At 45.0% G+C, this 14,774-nt stretch overlaps 1 protein-coding gene across 1 annotated transcript; it reads right to left on the bottom strand.

The window, feature by feature from the left end:
- Nucleotides 1-2,802: 2,802 nt before the first annotated feature.
- LOC133352060 (ankyrin repeat domain-containing protein 13C-like) lies at nucleotides 2,803-14,024 on the bottom strand. The gene is made up of 4 exons (XM_061567786.1): nucleotides 13,939-14,024; nucleotides 8,661-8,759; nucleotides 7,673-7,773; nucleotides 2,803-4,950 (listed from the first exon to the last, which is right to left on the bottom strand). Exons 1-4 carry the CDS (start codon nucleotides 14,022-14,024, stop codon nucleotides 4,817-4,819), a joined length of 420 nt encoding a protein of 139 aa, XP_061423770.1. The 3' UTR covers nucleotides 2,803-4,816.
- Nucleotides 14,025-14,774: the final 750 nt, after the last annotated feature.

Raw genomic sequence — 14,774 nt, 5'->3', positions numbered from 1 at the left:
ACGAGTCATTCATATGCAATGCTTTGTACGTGATATTTTCTCTGGATTTCATTGGCAGAGAAAAGCACGTGGCATTCACTCTGTGCAAGTTGTTGCAAGATTCTTAGAAATCGTGTGGAGAAAAACACTTCCAAGAACATTTCAACGGTGGCTCAGGCCCAGATCTCGACGATTCCACAATCACAGCACTGCAAACAGTATCTTGCCATGCTCATCACACAACCACACTTACACCGACCACATAACAATATATGGCAAGTTGCTTCTATTGTGGTGTGAAATGTCCACTCTAAATTATTAAAAGAGTAAGTGCAATTCAAATGTACTTAAATGTAGATTTTTATCTTGTTAGATGTGGGAAACTAACCAGGTTTTAGCCAGGGTAGTGCTTGCACAGGCGACTGCAATACACAACAGGTGTTATAGGCTGCAAGGCGACATTATGGGCAGTTCAACAAAATCCATTGTTGTACTGTACCTCCACGCTCGAGCTATGCTCCATGCCTTCACCTCACCGTACCGAAGTGTTCTGGAATATGGCCAAATAACCCCCATGACCCGAACAGCATGGAGATGCCCTCATTCAGCAGTGGATTGCAAAAATTCTGCACATGTATCTGTACATAAATGACACAAATAAAGACAATTAAATCGCTGCTTTACAAAAGTTCAGGAAAAGAACACGGATTTTTTTGTACAAAAAGTGTTTATTTTTATTTAATATTTTTTGTTATTGTGGGGGGGGGGGGGGGGTTACAGTGCAGTTGGGGGGTAGGTCAGTGGAACAGACAAAGTATGGCATTGTAGCTGCGTCACAATTTTCACTTTTTGGGAATTGCCATCGCCAGCTCACAAGTGGTGAGGGTCAAGGTTGGCGCTGGGGTTGAAGTGAAAACCTTTTATAGTTTTAGTAACAAAAAAGTGACACTCAAAACACAATTCCTCAACAGAGGATGCAAACGTTATATCATGCACCTTCAAACTGATCGTTCTGGACTCCAAGTGTAACAAAAGAAAACAAAAATGCCATGCTTAACAGCACATGTACCATTGTGTATGTGTGTGCGTGCAAGGCTCAATATGGGCCTTTTGAAGGGCCAGAGATTGATTTGACATTCTATTTCACTTGACATTCCACCAGTGGTATGGAGCTGATTCAATGAAGTGTCATCACACACGTGTTACTGCATTATCCAGTGTCTCTCTAGACTACCCAATTAAGATTTTGTCGACAGTTAATAGTTCGTCGCGGTTTAGAATGGGCATGTTTTTTTCTCCTGTTACTGGCAATGTGATATAAGGAGCGTAGTTATACTTTACAATCGCTTGATTGCCCTGATGAATATCACTGGGAATGTAAAGATATGCCCCCATGATCGGCAGTGTCGAAAGGACGGCATCCAGCAATAGATTGGGTGGGAGCTGAATGTTATCTAAATTTTTAGGGGACATAATCAGTAAATGATATCTTTAAAAACTACTTTCTTTTCTTTCCTATTCAAACCCTAAACTTAATCGCATGTCTTTTTTGTTTGTGTAACGCTAATTTAATAATTATGCCTGTTTCAGCTTTATTTTGTCAGGCAGTGAAAAGCAAAGTTTTATCCGTCAACATCACTCAGCGATATTGCTCATGGGCGGGTAGCCTTTGAAAAATATATTCTTAGCTTAATGGGCTTTACCGTAAATAAACGGAACACATTGGGGTAGCTTTACAAGATGTTCAATCTGCGGGCAAGTTGGTGGCAAGTTGCTCTGGGCTTGAATTGTGCCGAACGTTTGTGACAACTTTGTTATATCACTAAAATCGAAACCTGATGTAAGTCGATTAATTCCAACTGTAGAGACGTAATCGATTGTGACATGACACAGGGATAACGACCTTCATAAGTGCTTGCTAACCTACAGTCTGTTAAGGCTATACGGGGGATCTTTATATATGCAGACGGGGCCACAACAGCCGTGGAACATTTCGATTTAAAGCTTTCATGACTGCAGGGATTCATCTTCTTGGCTCTTTCGGTAAAGTCACGTAGAAGGGAAATAATAAAATAATAAAAATAAAACATAATAAAATAATTCTCACGACGTTTCGGCCACAACGCAAGCAGCCGTCCTCAGGTGAAGACCAGGTCTGTCGGGGAGACAGCGTCTGAATGACCTGGTCTTCACCTGAGGACGGCTGCTTGCATTGTGGCCGAAACGTCGTGAGAATTATTTTATGTTTTATTTTTATTTCCCTTCTACGTGACTTTACCGAAAGAACCAAGAAGATGAAGCAGTCGAAGATTTTTTAAAAGAACTAGCAGCCCAGGTTTCAGCAGCATGAAGCAGACGGTTGTGTTGGTTTCTGTTGCACTAAAGTTATTACACTTAGATGCTCTCAGCCCAGTAACCAATGACTGCACAAAAGCAATCACGTAAAATTTGGTTCTGCACTTAATTCCAGCTGAGAATAAAAAAGATTGATTTGACTGTCATATGACAAACTTTCTTGTCAGTGGCAGATGGGTTTGGAAAGTTCTGTGGATCAGATCACTTGAAGGGGATTTCAGAAGTCGCTCTGTGACATCTACACAAAGGGTTGCACTGCTCTGCAAGAGATCCGAATTGATACTTCACCCCATGATATGATGTCGATAGCATGAAATTAAACCGCTGGAATTTTCTTTACCATTATTATAAGTTATCATATTTAACTTTACAATGTGCTGGTGCAAGACTGTCATGTCCACGTGTGTACACGGCCTGTATGTAACCTTTGACATCATTGTTAACAGGCCATAGACCATTCGAAACCCAACCTGTGAACGTTCATTTATTCACCGTACAAATGTCAGACCAAGCAGGCATATTGTATCAGTAATCGGTGTTCAATTGCAGAAATGTGAACGTCCAAGTTGGGGGTGAAGCAATGGAAGTTTAAACATGAAAGTTTCAAAATGTACGAAATAAATGTCAATTACCACATTTGACAACAGCTCCATATTCCTGTGTTTGTATCGTACAGTACATTATCAAAAGTGATTTCTTGTGAAAAGTTACACCCATGCCATTGTTTAAAATAGTGACGCACCTGCTATTATTTATAGGGATGTAATTAATTAAAGTTCTTAATGTATATACAAAAACCTGTGTAAGAATGCAATCGGTGTTGCAATAAGTGCATAAAGCACTTCACTATCTAAAAATTGGATGCATACTATGCTCTAGGTAAATAAATACAATATTGCTGCTTTTCTTGCTAATGAGACATGTTCTGCATGTTCAAGTAAATTGGGATACGATTTAGATTTTGTGTAGTACAAGAGGTTAAAATACCCCTAGAGGTTGACAAAAACGGATCGTGTGATATTTACAAAAATGGCTTTGAGATTTGTCTGTTTGTTAGTTGATGTGAAAGTGATTGCATTACTTTAATTTCCACAATTTACAAACCAGATTTGTGCACACGAAACGTGGGATAAAACCTTATTTACGAAACAAGTGAAATGTAAAACATTTCCACAATAACCTGCCTCCGTTTTATGGTCTCCAAAAGCATGCTCTCTGATCAACTCCAGCTGATGCAGTACAGAGATCAGACCAGATGCTGCTGGAGTTGAGAGGCAGGTAACAGGATGCTACGTCTAATAATTCACAGTCAGAACAGCTTAACGTTCATTAAAAACTGGCAACACATGGAAGGGATTCTATGCATAAGAATTGCCGTGTGATTCAACCATCTAAGAGATAGACATTCTAACTTCGTGAAGTTTAAACTTTTTGTGTGTGTTTCTTTACATGCAATATGGTGATCCCTTAAGGCAAAAGCTTTTCTTTACATTGTTCTAATATTTCAGCATTTCCAAAGGCATTGTTTCTTGTTTATATATAATGTCTTGTTAACATTTTGTACCATAATTCAATTTACTTACCACACTGAAAATAGCTGAACCCTGTTCTGGCCTTCATCGTTTAAGATCTCTGCTGAGACAAGCCTCAACTAAGCTGCAGTTGTGAAACTACGCGCTTCTTTGCTGGTATTGATTAGCATCATCACATCGGCCTTCAAGTGTCTTAATTGCTCCTGCAGCACGTAATTGACGCAAACGTTTATTTGTTTTAAAACTAAGTTCAGCCAATATAATTACGACACAAACGACTATTTTGCACAGTCACTGACCATGGCTGGGTGGCAAACAACTAAGGGGTGTTTGATAATCTGTATATGAAAGCAGAAGTTTAAAAAATTTAGTTAGTCCAGTTCTAACCCATGTGAGCCATTGGTAGAAAGCCCATAGTGAAACATTAACAGGTACTTGTGATAATAACTCCGAGTGGAGGCAAAGATTATCCAACAGCTTTACTATAGTCCCGTCTTCAGATGCCACTTTGTATCACACCGGATGCAAATAATGTGCACTGGCTTGATAATGTAAAACAGAAAAATAAATGTATATTCCTGGAAATGTTTTAAATCCAAGTTTGATCACGTTTCACACGGTCAGGTTCAGAAATTCTGAAAGAGGTCTCACAGTCGGGGGACAGCACAAACGCTTCCCCGCAGCTCCATCAGCGAGGGCCGCACACAGGCTTCAGAAGTCAAAGCTCGAAGCTCTGGGCCTTCCCTGGCATCCTTCCCCAGCGTGCAGCAGTGGCAGGGTCACGCATTAGGGCAGGATCAGCGCTCTGACATCCTGAAGGCAGGGGAGGCTGTGAGTATGGAAGGGAGGCACAACATGGGGGAGGGGAGAGAGGCCTGCACAAGGGAGGGACTGGCACAGCGCTCTGTTGGAGCCGAGGGCCAGTGGGCACAGCCACTGGGTGGTCGGGTTCAGAGGTCAGGGAAGCGGTTGGGGTCCTCTCGGTATTCGCTTGGGATCCGGAACATGGATTCTGGAAGATCCTCAATGGAGCGGAATTCCTGGAAGGTGACGGTGGCCGTGATGGTCGGAAACACAGGGATATCTGCACACGAAACGAGCAAAACGAGACGCCATCTAAACACACACACTTGACAATATAAACATGTGTCACCTGAGGTTGAGTGCATGAGGCATAACTTCACATATTTGACGTTACGGCAGTAACCTCTCAATGGTGAATGTTTTGTCTGCTGCTTTTCAGCCTTTAGTGTAATGCTGATGTGTTGAAGTAGGAATCGCACCGTCAAAACTACAGCATGCACCGTGGTTCACTTCACAAGGCATCCAGCATTACAAACTAGGATTAGGTACGTGTCCACCATTAATAATGGCCGAGTTGTGTGGAGCGCGCTTTACGAAGGAATCTTGCAAGATAACTGGAAAGTGTTGACATTTACATTAGCCACCTTTACACAGGCACTGTCTCAACTTGCACACTACAACGGTGCTATACAATGCCCGCTGTGCCACCGCTTCATCTCATTAAGCAATGCACAAACAACAGGTTCAAACCAGCTCTTCCAGTTTCTGAATGCCAGATTCTTTGTACAAGTCTCCGTAACGAGTTTTTATTCTATGCCCACTGCCAAACACGAAACTAATATGGGAATAAACTCGCAGCGTTTGACGCAGACTTGTGTCCAACGCTAAAATACTACTGTGGCCGTCGGAACAGCCCAATCTGCCGTGTTCATCTCATCCACCCAACCACTGGTTTTAGAGCCTCCGGCTGACACAAGCGGACAGACACCCACATTGTTGGAATCAACATACACTGCAAACCCAAAGCTCGTCCCCGTAGACCCGAGCACGTTTCAACAACCTCGTTCTGTGTACGGACAGACTACAGGGAGAAAACGTTGCCTGTCGGCCCTCATTCGCTTACTGTGAGACGGCCCGTAGCCTACACCCTCCACAGTACAGGCAGCGCACACTGCATGCCAGCTGAGTGACCAATAGGGAATTGTATACAGCTTTAAACAACCAAAAAAACCCCATCCAAATGTGTCAGTGGTGAATTTGATTTAAAAACAATTTGGTTTTCAATTGAACGGCAAGGCTGGATTTAACGAATAGAAGACTGCTTTCATTAGTTTGTATTTAGTGAATAATTACTTTAGCCCTTGAGACCCACCTCTATCACAGTGCTGAAATTAAACTTATTCCTAACCTCAACAAAATAATCAATGTGCATGACCTTCAACACTATTATAACAAAATGCAACTAAAATCTCTGGATGAAGAAGAGATAACTTTCTTACAATCCTGGGATAAAAGAAATGAGCAGAGAGGAGAGATGAGTGACTCGTTCACAAGATCACATGGAGCCATGAAACAAACCACCCGGGATGCAATCAGCATGACGCGCGCGCATCTGCAAGTCTCATCTTACGACCCCGAGAAATGCCTGGTGCAAGAAGGTATACAAATACAATTATCTTTCAAATGTGAGACAACTACTGCAAATAAAAACCCTACGTGCTTCCTTGCATAACAATATAATTATATCAATCGCCAGTTCCTTGAAATGACCAAATGTGAACAAATGACAACGAGTACAATTACTGAAGTGTCATAGAATGTGCTACTTTATTTTGCGAACTCTTAAAAATTTACCGTATTGGATGACTTTGATTTCCAAAGCATCTCATTCAAAGTAATAATATACAGTCATCCCAGTCTAAGTGACAATGCCTGTGAGCTTAGACAACACAAAGGGCCACTTGTTCCTGTGACTGCCTCTATTTTGCCAGTCACTACAAAGATTCCTTTTCCACAAACTCTTCTGAGAATTTTTTTTTTACCTCCCCACCAGTTCAGTTCCCCTAAAGGACCGCTTGCGCCAGAGAAAGCTGTTCCCACTGAGGATGCCAGCTCGGCAGGAAAGCACCTTCTAACAGTTTAACCAAACGCAGGGCGGTTGTTGAGCCAAGCTCCGTCCCTTTTGGTATGCTAAAGTTGCTTTAGCATTGGCTTACGAGACCGGATGACAAGACACAAAAGAGCAGTGATGGAAGTAGCATGGCTCGTCAGATTTTCCTCACGATGCACGCATGTGCCTTGCACTGTAAGGACTCTCTAACGCAGACTGGGTTAGCACACAAATTAATTGTGCAGCGTGCATTATGACGTTTTGACAAACGCCTACAAACACGACGTTGTCACCAAGGTTGTTACTCGAGGCTTCAACTGAAACCAGAGATGCAGATCGACATTTGTGAACGGAGGGGATCAGAGCAGGGACTCGTGTGCACATGCACGGGCAGATCAACACAATCGGCAGCGGTGTTTTAATGAGCACGGGAACGACGGGCGACGGCTGCTTTCTCTCATAAATCTCTTTGGCACGCGGTCAGAAAATCCTGATGATGGCAGGAACGCGATGTACAGACTTGCGGGTGGCCAGCTCAAAACAGGAACTGTGACTAACAGCTCTGGCACTCAGGCGTGCGCGCAAGCGCACACACACACACACAGCCGCCTGCCGCTACCTGCACTCTAAAGCGCCGGCTACCCACGTGATTTATGGACAAACTAAACACACAGCCTACAACAGACCTTTCCCTGCCAAGGCTATTTTTACTTAAACTACACAATTATATTTTTATTAATATTTCTTCGAGGAGTTCATGCAAATTGCCACCTCCACAACAACTGTGGTCACTTTAGTTAGAACAAAAACATGTAAAAGACATTTCACATTTTTAAAATCTTAATTCAGTGTGCTTGAAAAAAAAAGGAAAATGGCTGTGTTCAAGACTCACCCAGCTTCACAGGAAACCCAGGAGGAAGCTTCATCTGAACGAACTCACGCAGCTTGTTAAAGTGCTTGAACGGAGCGATGATCTCCAGGACGTTGAGCAGCCTGCAGACAGGACGAACGGTGACTTTGATGGGAACGGGAACACAGAGGCCGCACTTCTCTTCAATCCACACTGATGACAACAATTGGAAGGGCAACCTCTGGCAAAGACCACTCAGAGGCTCGCAGTTGAAATATTTTGTGAGATAACGGCACATTCTGCTATGGACGTTTGGTCTACACCATACAGGTACTACAGTGTGTCCAAGAAACACCAGGCTAATACAGGGGTGCGGTACCCCAAAATATCAATTTTCCTAAACTAAACCTTGTTATTTCGTTGAAGAGAAAATTTTTCCCATTTAGAGGTATTAATGTATTTATTCATAAAAATGAAAAGATAAAACAAAGGTAAAAAAAAGACACTGAAACTACTGAAAATCACAAACCAATACTGGAATGCACAATCCACTGTTACTGTAGTTACTGTCCAGCGCAATACTAAACTGGGACTGGCTCCCGCTTGATGTTTCTGTGCAGCGTGGAGATGTAGCTAACAACAAGGCAAGCGTTCCTTTGCTCGGTGTAACATTTTTGGGCTTCGGGAGTGCGATTTAAAAAAAAAATCTAACTTTTTTAAAATTTTAGAGGGCCCATGGGAGACACGATTTATCCGCCCACATTATTTCAGGGACAAACTGTACCGTCAATGACATTACTGCAATGCAAGCTGCTCACAACCCCATTAAATGCGAAACATCTCGCACAAGGTTGTACCTAAGGCAATGCCTAAATGAACAAACACAACTCTCGTTGTTTGGCTAGTTTCGGACATAGATCAACAGCACTCGAAATACGAACGCAGCGTTTCATTATTATTTTTATTTCACGTGAAGTCACAGCTCCATCGACGGATGAACCGAGTTGCTGCTGCCTCCGCCTCCACTCACATGTCCATGCTGAGCGGAAACTCTTGGCTCATGGCGATGGTGGCCTTGAAGCTCTTGGAGCTCTCCTTGCACACCAGCTCTCGGCCAAGGTGAGGGGCCCTGCCAGGTTCCGGCCAGAGCACAACGTAGAAGAGGGAGGAGAGTAAAAGGACATGATAGAGAAGAGGGGTGTGGGGGGGGTTTGAAAGGAGCATCAATAAATATGTATGTCAGTACATCCCACCCCGTATGAGTCATGGGGGTTATTTGGCCATATTTCACCACGCTGGTTAGTGGGGGTTCGTGAAGGTAGAGGGCGGCATAGAAGTACAGTACAACAATGGATTTTGCTGCACGGCCCTCTGCGGACCACCTAGAAGCACAGCTTTGCAACCATCTATAACAACCTGGTGGTCACCCATCCAAGCATTATGCAGACTCAAACCTGAATACCTTCCCAGAACAGATGGGTATATTATAAAACGTCTAATTAATTGTGGATCTAATAATAAGATAAAAAGGTGGAAACAATACCAGGAGGCATGCACTTGTCAAAGCGACAGATGTTGGTGGTCATGTTGTAATGCTGCTCTTACTGAATGCTCAATATGTTCAGTTGCTCTGTGAATGCAACCCAGATTGCTCATGTGAGCGAGCTGGCCACCGTAAACGCACGCCTGACTCAGCCGCCATGCAACCACGCCAACGAGCACCACGGCCACAAACTAATATGTTCCTTGGACGGTGACCCATTGAATGCATTTGTGAACCGAAACATGTTTACCTCCCAAAATATTCTTCCCCGCAGCAAAAAATTAAAAATAAAGTGAAGCCACAGACACACCCCGCCACCTCCTCCCCCACCTCCCCCCCATACCAATGGCGGAGCAAGGATTTTCAGGTAGGGGGGGCAACCCCTCCAGCAATGAAAAATTATAGGAGTTGTTAGTAAATAAGGACTTGTCCCTTGCTTTTTATTCGACGCGTGTGCGGCGATGGCGCAGCCATCAATCGAGGGTCGAATTAGAACCGTGTGTGATCGGCATCGCGCTCACTGAAGGAATGCCTTCAGGGAAGTCGTGTACTGTATACGCAACAGCGCACAATTCTGTGAGTCACTTATAACTGCTTTGCCGTTATTGCCAATTATGGACTCAGACTATTGTCCTATCATCTCGTAGAGTCTCTGGCATGTAGTAATATGCTACACAGTGGCAGTGGGGGTCGCAAAATGCCGATTTATTACTAATAAACCCCAATGATCCGATCGAAATTATGGAATTCAATTAGATCATTCGGGGGGTGCGTGCCACCCCACCCCCCCCCACTGGCTCCGCCAGTGCCCCGTACCTATAAGCTTAATACGCTATGTGTCGGTGCTATGTTTAACAGCAAAGTGGGTCTTAATAGAAGCATGGTAAATTAGGGTAACCGTTTTCTGTATCAATTACAAATTTGACAAGTCAAGATCTGGTGAGTAATCAATTCCAGTGGCGTTTTAGTCACGAATGCACGCGTGAACGTAATACAAACCGCACAGCCACAGACCAAAGGATTAATAAAATGTAAGGTGCATGCAGCCCTGAAATTGCTTGCTCAAGCCACTGATTGTCAGAAGGGCCGACACTAGTCGTAGCTCGAAGAGGATATTTGGCCTACTCTTCCAACACTGGCCAGATGTGTTGGAAGAGGTGGGCTTAGCACCACTTCACCCCCACCACACGCAAGCTGCTGTTCCATGGACTAACTGACATGCCCATTTTGACTGTTGGGTGGACAGGGGGGGGGGGGTTTAAGGCTATTGCCTTTTCTTTGAGCTGTCTTATTGGGAGATTGAATGACGATTACACTATTGCAGCCATCTTAGTTTCTCAGATAACTGTTTATTTCTCGAAATTTCTGTACGTGCGAAAAACCGGTAACGGTTTTGTTACCATAATCGTTTTTTTTCGGTAAAGTCACGTAGATAGAAAAAAAAAAGACGTTTCGATGGCAACACAAGCGGTCGTCATAATTTTCAATGAGGTTAGTAGTCAAGCAAAATAAACAATTTGAACAACCCTAGTAAATATTTGTAATGAAAATTAAGCGAAATAAAAGAAAGTTGCTCTACTCGTTTCTGTGGCTGCGAATACTTCAGATAACTTTAAATTTAATTACTTGTTTTCCGCTGGCCACCGGCCTCCCGCCCCCCCTGTCTGGCGGCGTTTCCTCAGCGGTGCGGCCACCCCAGAGGGGGCCAGTCAGCTGGCTCCGAGGGCCAGCTGCACTCGGGGAAGACACCGTCGAGGAGCTCGCCATCGCATCACACAAGTCGCCACCAACACCACCGGAACGGTGTGGGGTTGCTGCCGCCCTCCAACCTTTAAAGTTTGTTCCTCCCAATGGCTTCGAAGTTAAATGCGGCGCAGTGGAAAATAGTTCGGTTAAAATGCAACCATGAAGAAGTAAGGATGGAGGGTAAGAGTTCTAGCAACGGGTTTGGTTCAAATATTTTAAATGTTACTTATTAAGAGTCATTCTGAAAAGTTGTACATGCAGATTTGCCTTTGTTAGTATCTCTTACACTTACAAACCGTGAGGACATCACCAAGACGGCTTGTCCCATTCGCACTAAGGCCATGTGCACATTTTTGTTTCCGTTAATGGCCTCTTTAAGAAGCCCAGGCCACGGCATTTCCAGCAAGTAGGAGCCCTCCTTTCCACCCGCCTCTCACAACCCAACCCCCACAGTTCCTCTCCCTTTAACCCCCCACTCCCTACCCCTGCCCCCAACACCCCATCCGAACTGCCAACCCAACCCCCATCCACCACCTCCATTCATCCGCGTTCTTACACACTCGGCTTTCCCGCGCTGGCAAGCACCACCGATTTCTCCCGCCAAACCTCCCACGGTCTGGTCCCCGCCCCTCCTCATCGTCGTGACTCATGATTCTCTCAACGCCGCCGCTTGCAAGCAGCAAAACCTCACTGATGCTTAAAACTCGGCGAAAGTAAAAAAAAAAAATTCCCGCGCAAGAACACCCCAGTTATAGATCAGTACCGATACCTATACGGAACCCGGTCCTTGTAGCTGCTACTCAAAAATAGCTACGTACGAATGATTAATTTCAGAATTGTTATTACTTGCAACAATTATGTTGAATATGAATCGCATGGATGGTTGTGCAACAGTGGTTAGTTAGCGCACTGCACTGTGAATCCAGAAATCAGAGTGTGATTGCGTGCTATATCACCAACGTCAGCGGTGGGTGATATCTGAAGTGGTCTTGGTTCATCCACCCCATCCACTTCACCAACCCACGCTGAGCTCTACGGCGAAGTATGGTCAAATAGCTTAAATTAACCGACCCCGACATGACGAGGCATTCATCCAGCAGTGGATTGTGACAAAAGGTTGTATTTATTATTTAATTCAATATGAAAATACACATGCTGTTTAATCTATTTACATAAGCAGCAACGGTTTTAAATATCGTGTGCAAACCCGATTAAAACGATCCATCCTGTTCCTTTGTGAAGGTAAGCTTGGCGACCTGAATATCACGTCTTTTGCGGAACTGATCTTGGCTACGGAGAGCAAATAAAACACGGTAGAGACTTGGCGATGGTGAACGTCTCAAGTAGCAGCCTCAACCCAAGTCACTGCGGCTCCTCGCCATTTCACCAAACCGTTTTGGACGATTCCAGAACATGCAAAACCACAAGTCAACATTTGCAAGATCACCGACGTTTTTTTACGTCGCAAAGTAATTTTTTCTTGCAGTCACTCAAGTGCAAAGTCCAACGCGCGAAAACTGCAACCTGCCTGGCCACTCGCAAAGACACGAATGCAAAGGGGCCTCTTTATGATTCTATTGATGTATCAACAGTGCTCGTAGCGGACGGGATGTCGCTCTCAGCGGTACGACACCCGACCACGACGACACGTAAGCGCTGCTAACGGAGAATTATGCACGCAACCCCCATGCCGTCCCAAAATGGCCGACAGCCCAATCATACAGCCGTTGTGCATGTCGGGAGAGATCGGCAGGCACAAGGCGCCCCCCCCCCGCACTGAAGGACGGCTCACTCCTGTGCACCGCGCCCATGGTCGAAAACCGCGGCGTTTGGGACGGCGGTGGCGACGTCGGCGGCGAGAAGCTGTCACCATTGCGGATGCGTTTCCCGCGCTTTCACGCGAGAGCCTGTTTTCTGCGACCGCGCCTACGGGCCGTCCAAAGCTCGGGGCCGAATGGTCGACGGAGCACACTTCAGCAGAGACGGGTTGCAACGAGTTCAATTACTCGGGAGCGTGATGCTCTCATTTCCCATTTCTCAATTACTTTTAGGTTTTAAAAAATAATGTATTCGGAAATCGCAGTGCCAGAACGGCAGCTTTCTGCACGACGCGATTGTCATTTTTATTTCTATCACTGGTGAAAAAAAATCCCCGTGGTTACTTGTATAGCTTCAGGGTGGTAACGAAACAACGAGCACACAAACACACATGCGTGTGTGAATATAAGTAGACTGGTCATAATATTCCACAATGGAGATCCGCCCTTTGATTGGCCGCCACTTTCCTAAAGTATGTACAGTATACGTGTATATACCAGCAAGAAGGATATGGGAACGGAAGACAGAACGTGGGCTATCCTTCTGTGGAAGAACAGATTAATTAAAAAAAGGCAGGCGAAAGGTATTAAATGGAGTGTTTGGTGCTTTAATTTGGCTAGACCTCCCCCCTGACGCCCCCACCTTCCCTCAGCCCCCACCTCCACCCCCCGGCTGCTGTTGGACAGCTGCCCGAGGCGGTTGCACATCATGCCCCGCTTCCACCATGCTCGCTGCATACCCATGCAAAAAAACCAAGGATCCCTCGCGGACGAATGCGCGCGTACATTCACACATACACACACCACGCACGGCACGCACACCACATACACACCGACACACGCATGTACAGCGCATATGCAAAATTGGATTCAATGCCAAACAGCTTTTTTTATTTTGGTTATGGGCCGGAAGCGGCCGGCACCCAGTGACTTATGAAAATCCCAATTGGAAAGGACTCGGAGAAACCGATAAAATGATGTTCGAAGCTCAAGAGTGCTCGACAGCTGGCGTTACGACGCACAAAGGCATGGCACGGCCTCGCACATAATGATTCCAATCCGTTGCAAAACCTGCCGCAGGCAGTAAAATAACCTTAAAACATCTCAAAATGTCAACAAAACCATTGTTGCTTCGGTTTTCCTTCTTAGCTACAGAAGTGTAAAACGTCACAGCGAGAAACAAAAAACCCAAAATGGCTTACTTTCCCGGCTCTGACGAGATGTATTCCTCCCACGTGATGGTGTTGGGAGGCGGGGGTGACAGAGACTCCCGCCTCACGGGCTGCATGGGGCCAAGGGAGAGAGAGAAGAGGGATGTTCACCGTTACCGGGACGTGATGGTGAGCACGCACGAACGAACAAGCAAAGGAATTTTAAATTTCGATTTAAAGCTTTCGTGACTGTAGGGATTCATCTTCTTGGTTCTTTCGGTAAAGTCACGTAAAAGGGAAATAATAAAATAATAAAAATAAAACATAATAAAATTCTCACGACGTTTCGGCCACAATGCAAGCAGCCGTCCTCAGGTGAAGAACAGGTCTGTCGGTGTTGGTCTGACGCTGTTTTTCCGACAGACCTGTTTTTACCTGAGGACGGCTGCTTGCGTTGTGGCCGAAACGTCGTGAGAATTATTTTATGTTTTATTTTAATTATTTTATTATTTCCCTTTTACGTGACTTTACCGAAAGAACCAAGAAGATGAACAAGCAAAGGATCGGGAGACGTTTGCAAAGTGCCGAGCCGTTGGAACTACCTGTGTGAACGCAGCGTCAAATAAAGCTCAAAGAGGCAACACTGAGCATCCAGTGACTACTGTGCCCCCTTTCACGAGGAACTGATTGTCCTCAATGGCCTCCAAGGGCCACCATGGACATCTTCCACTGCAGCACCTGGGTGTGAAGTCCCGGGCCACGATAGATTACCCTAATGTCCTCCACATGATGCACTGCACTGTTTCTACATCAACGTTGATTGGAAGCCAGTCGTACTGCAGCAGATATTCACGCATTGGCGTTTACATTGAAAGCAGATTTTCGCG

Source organism: Lethenteron reissneri, chromosome 39, assembly GCF_015708825.2.
Source record: "Lethenteron reissneri isolate LAM-NWPU_2019-01 chromosome 39, ASM1570882v1, whole genome shotgun sequence".
Taxonomy (NCBI): Eukaryota; Metazoa; Chordata; class Hyperoartia; order Petromyzontiformes; family Petromyzontidae; genus Lethenteron; species Lethenteron reissneri.
Note: the sequence above shows the minus strand (reverse complement) of the source record. Positions and strands in the feature narration are given on the sequence as shown.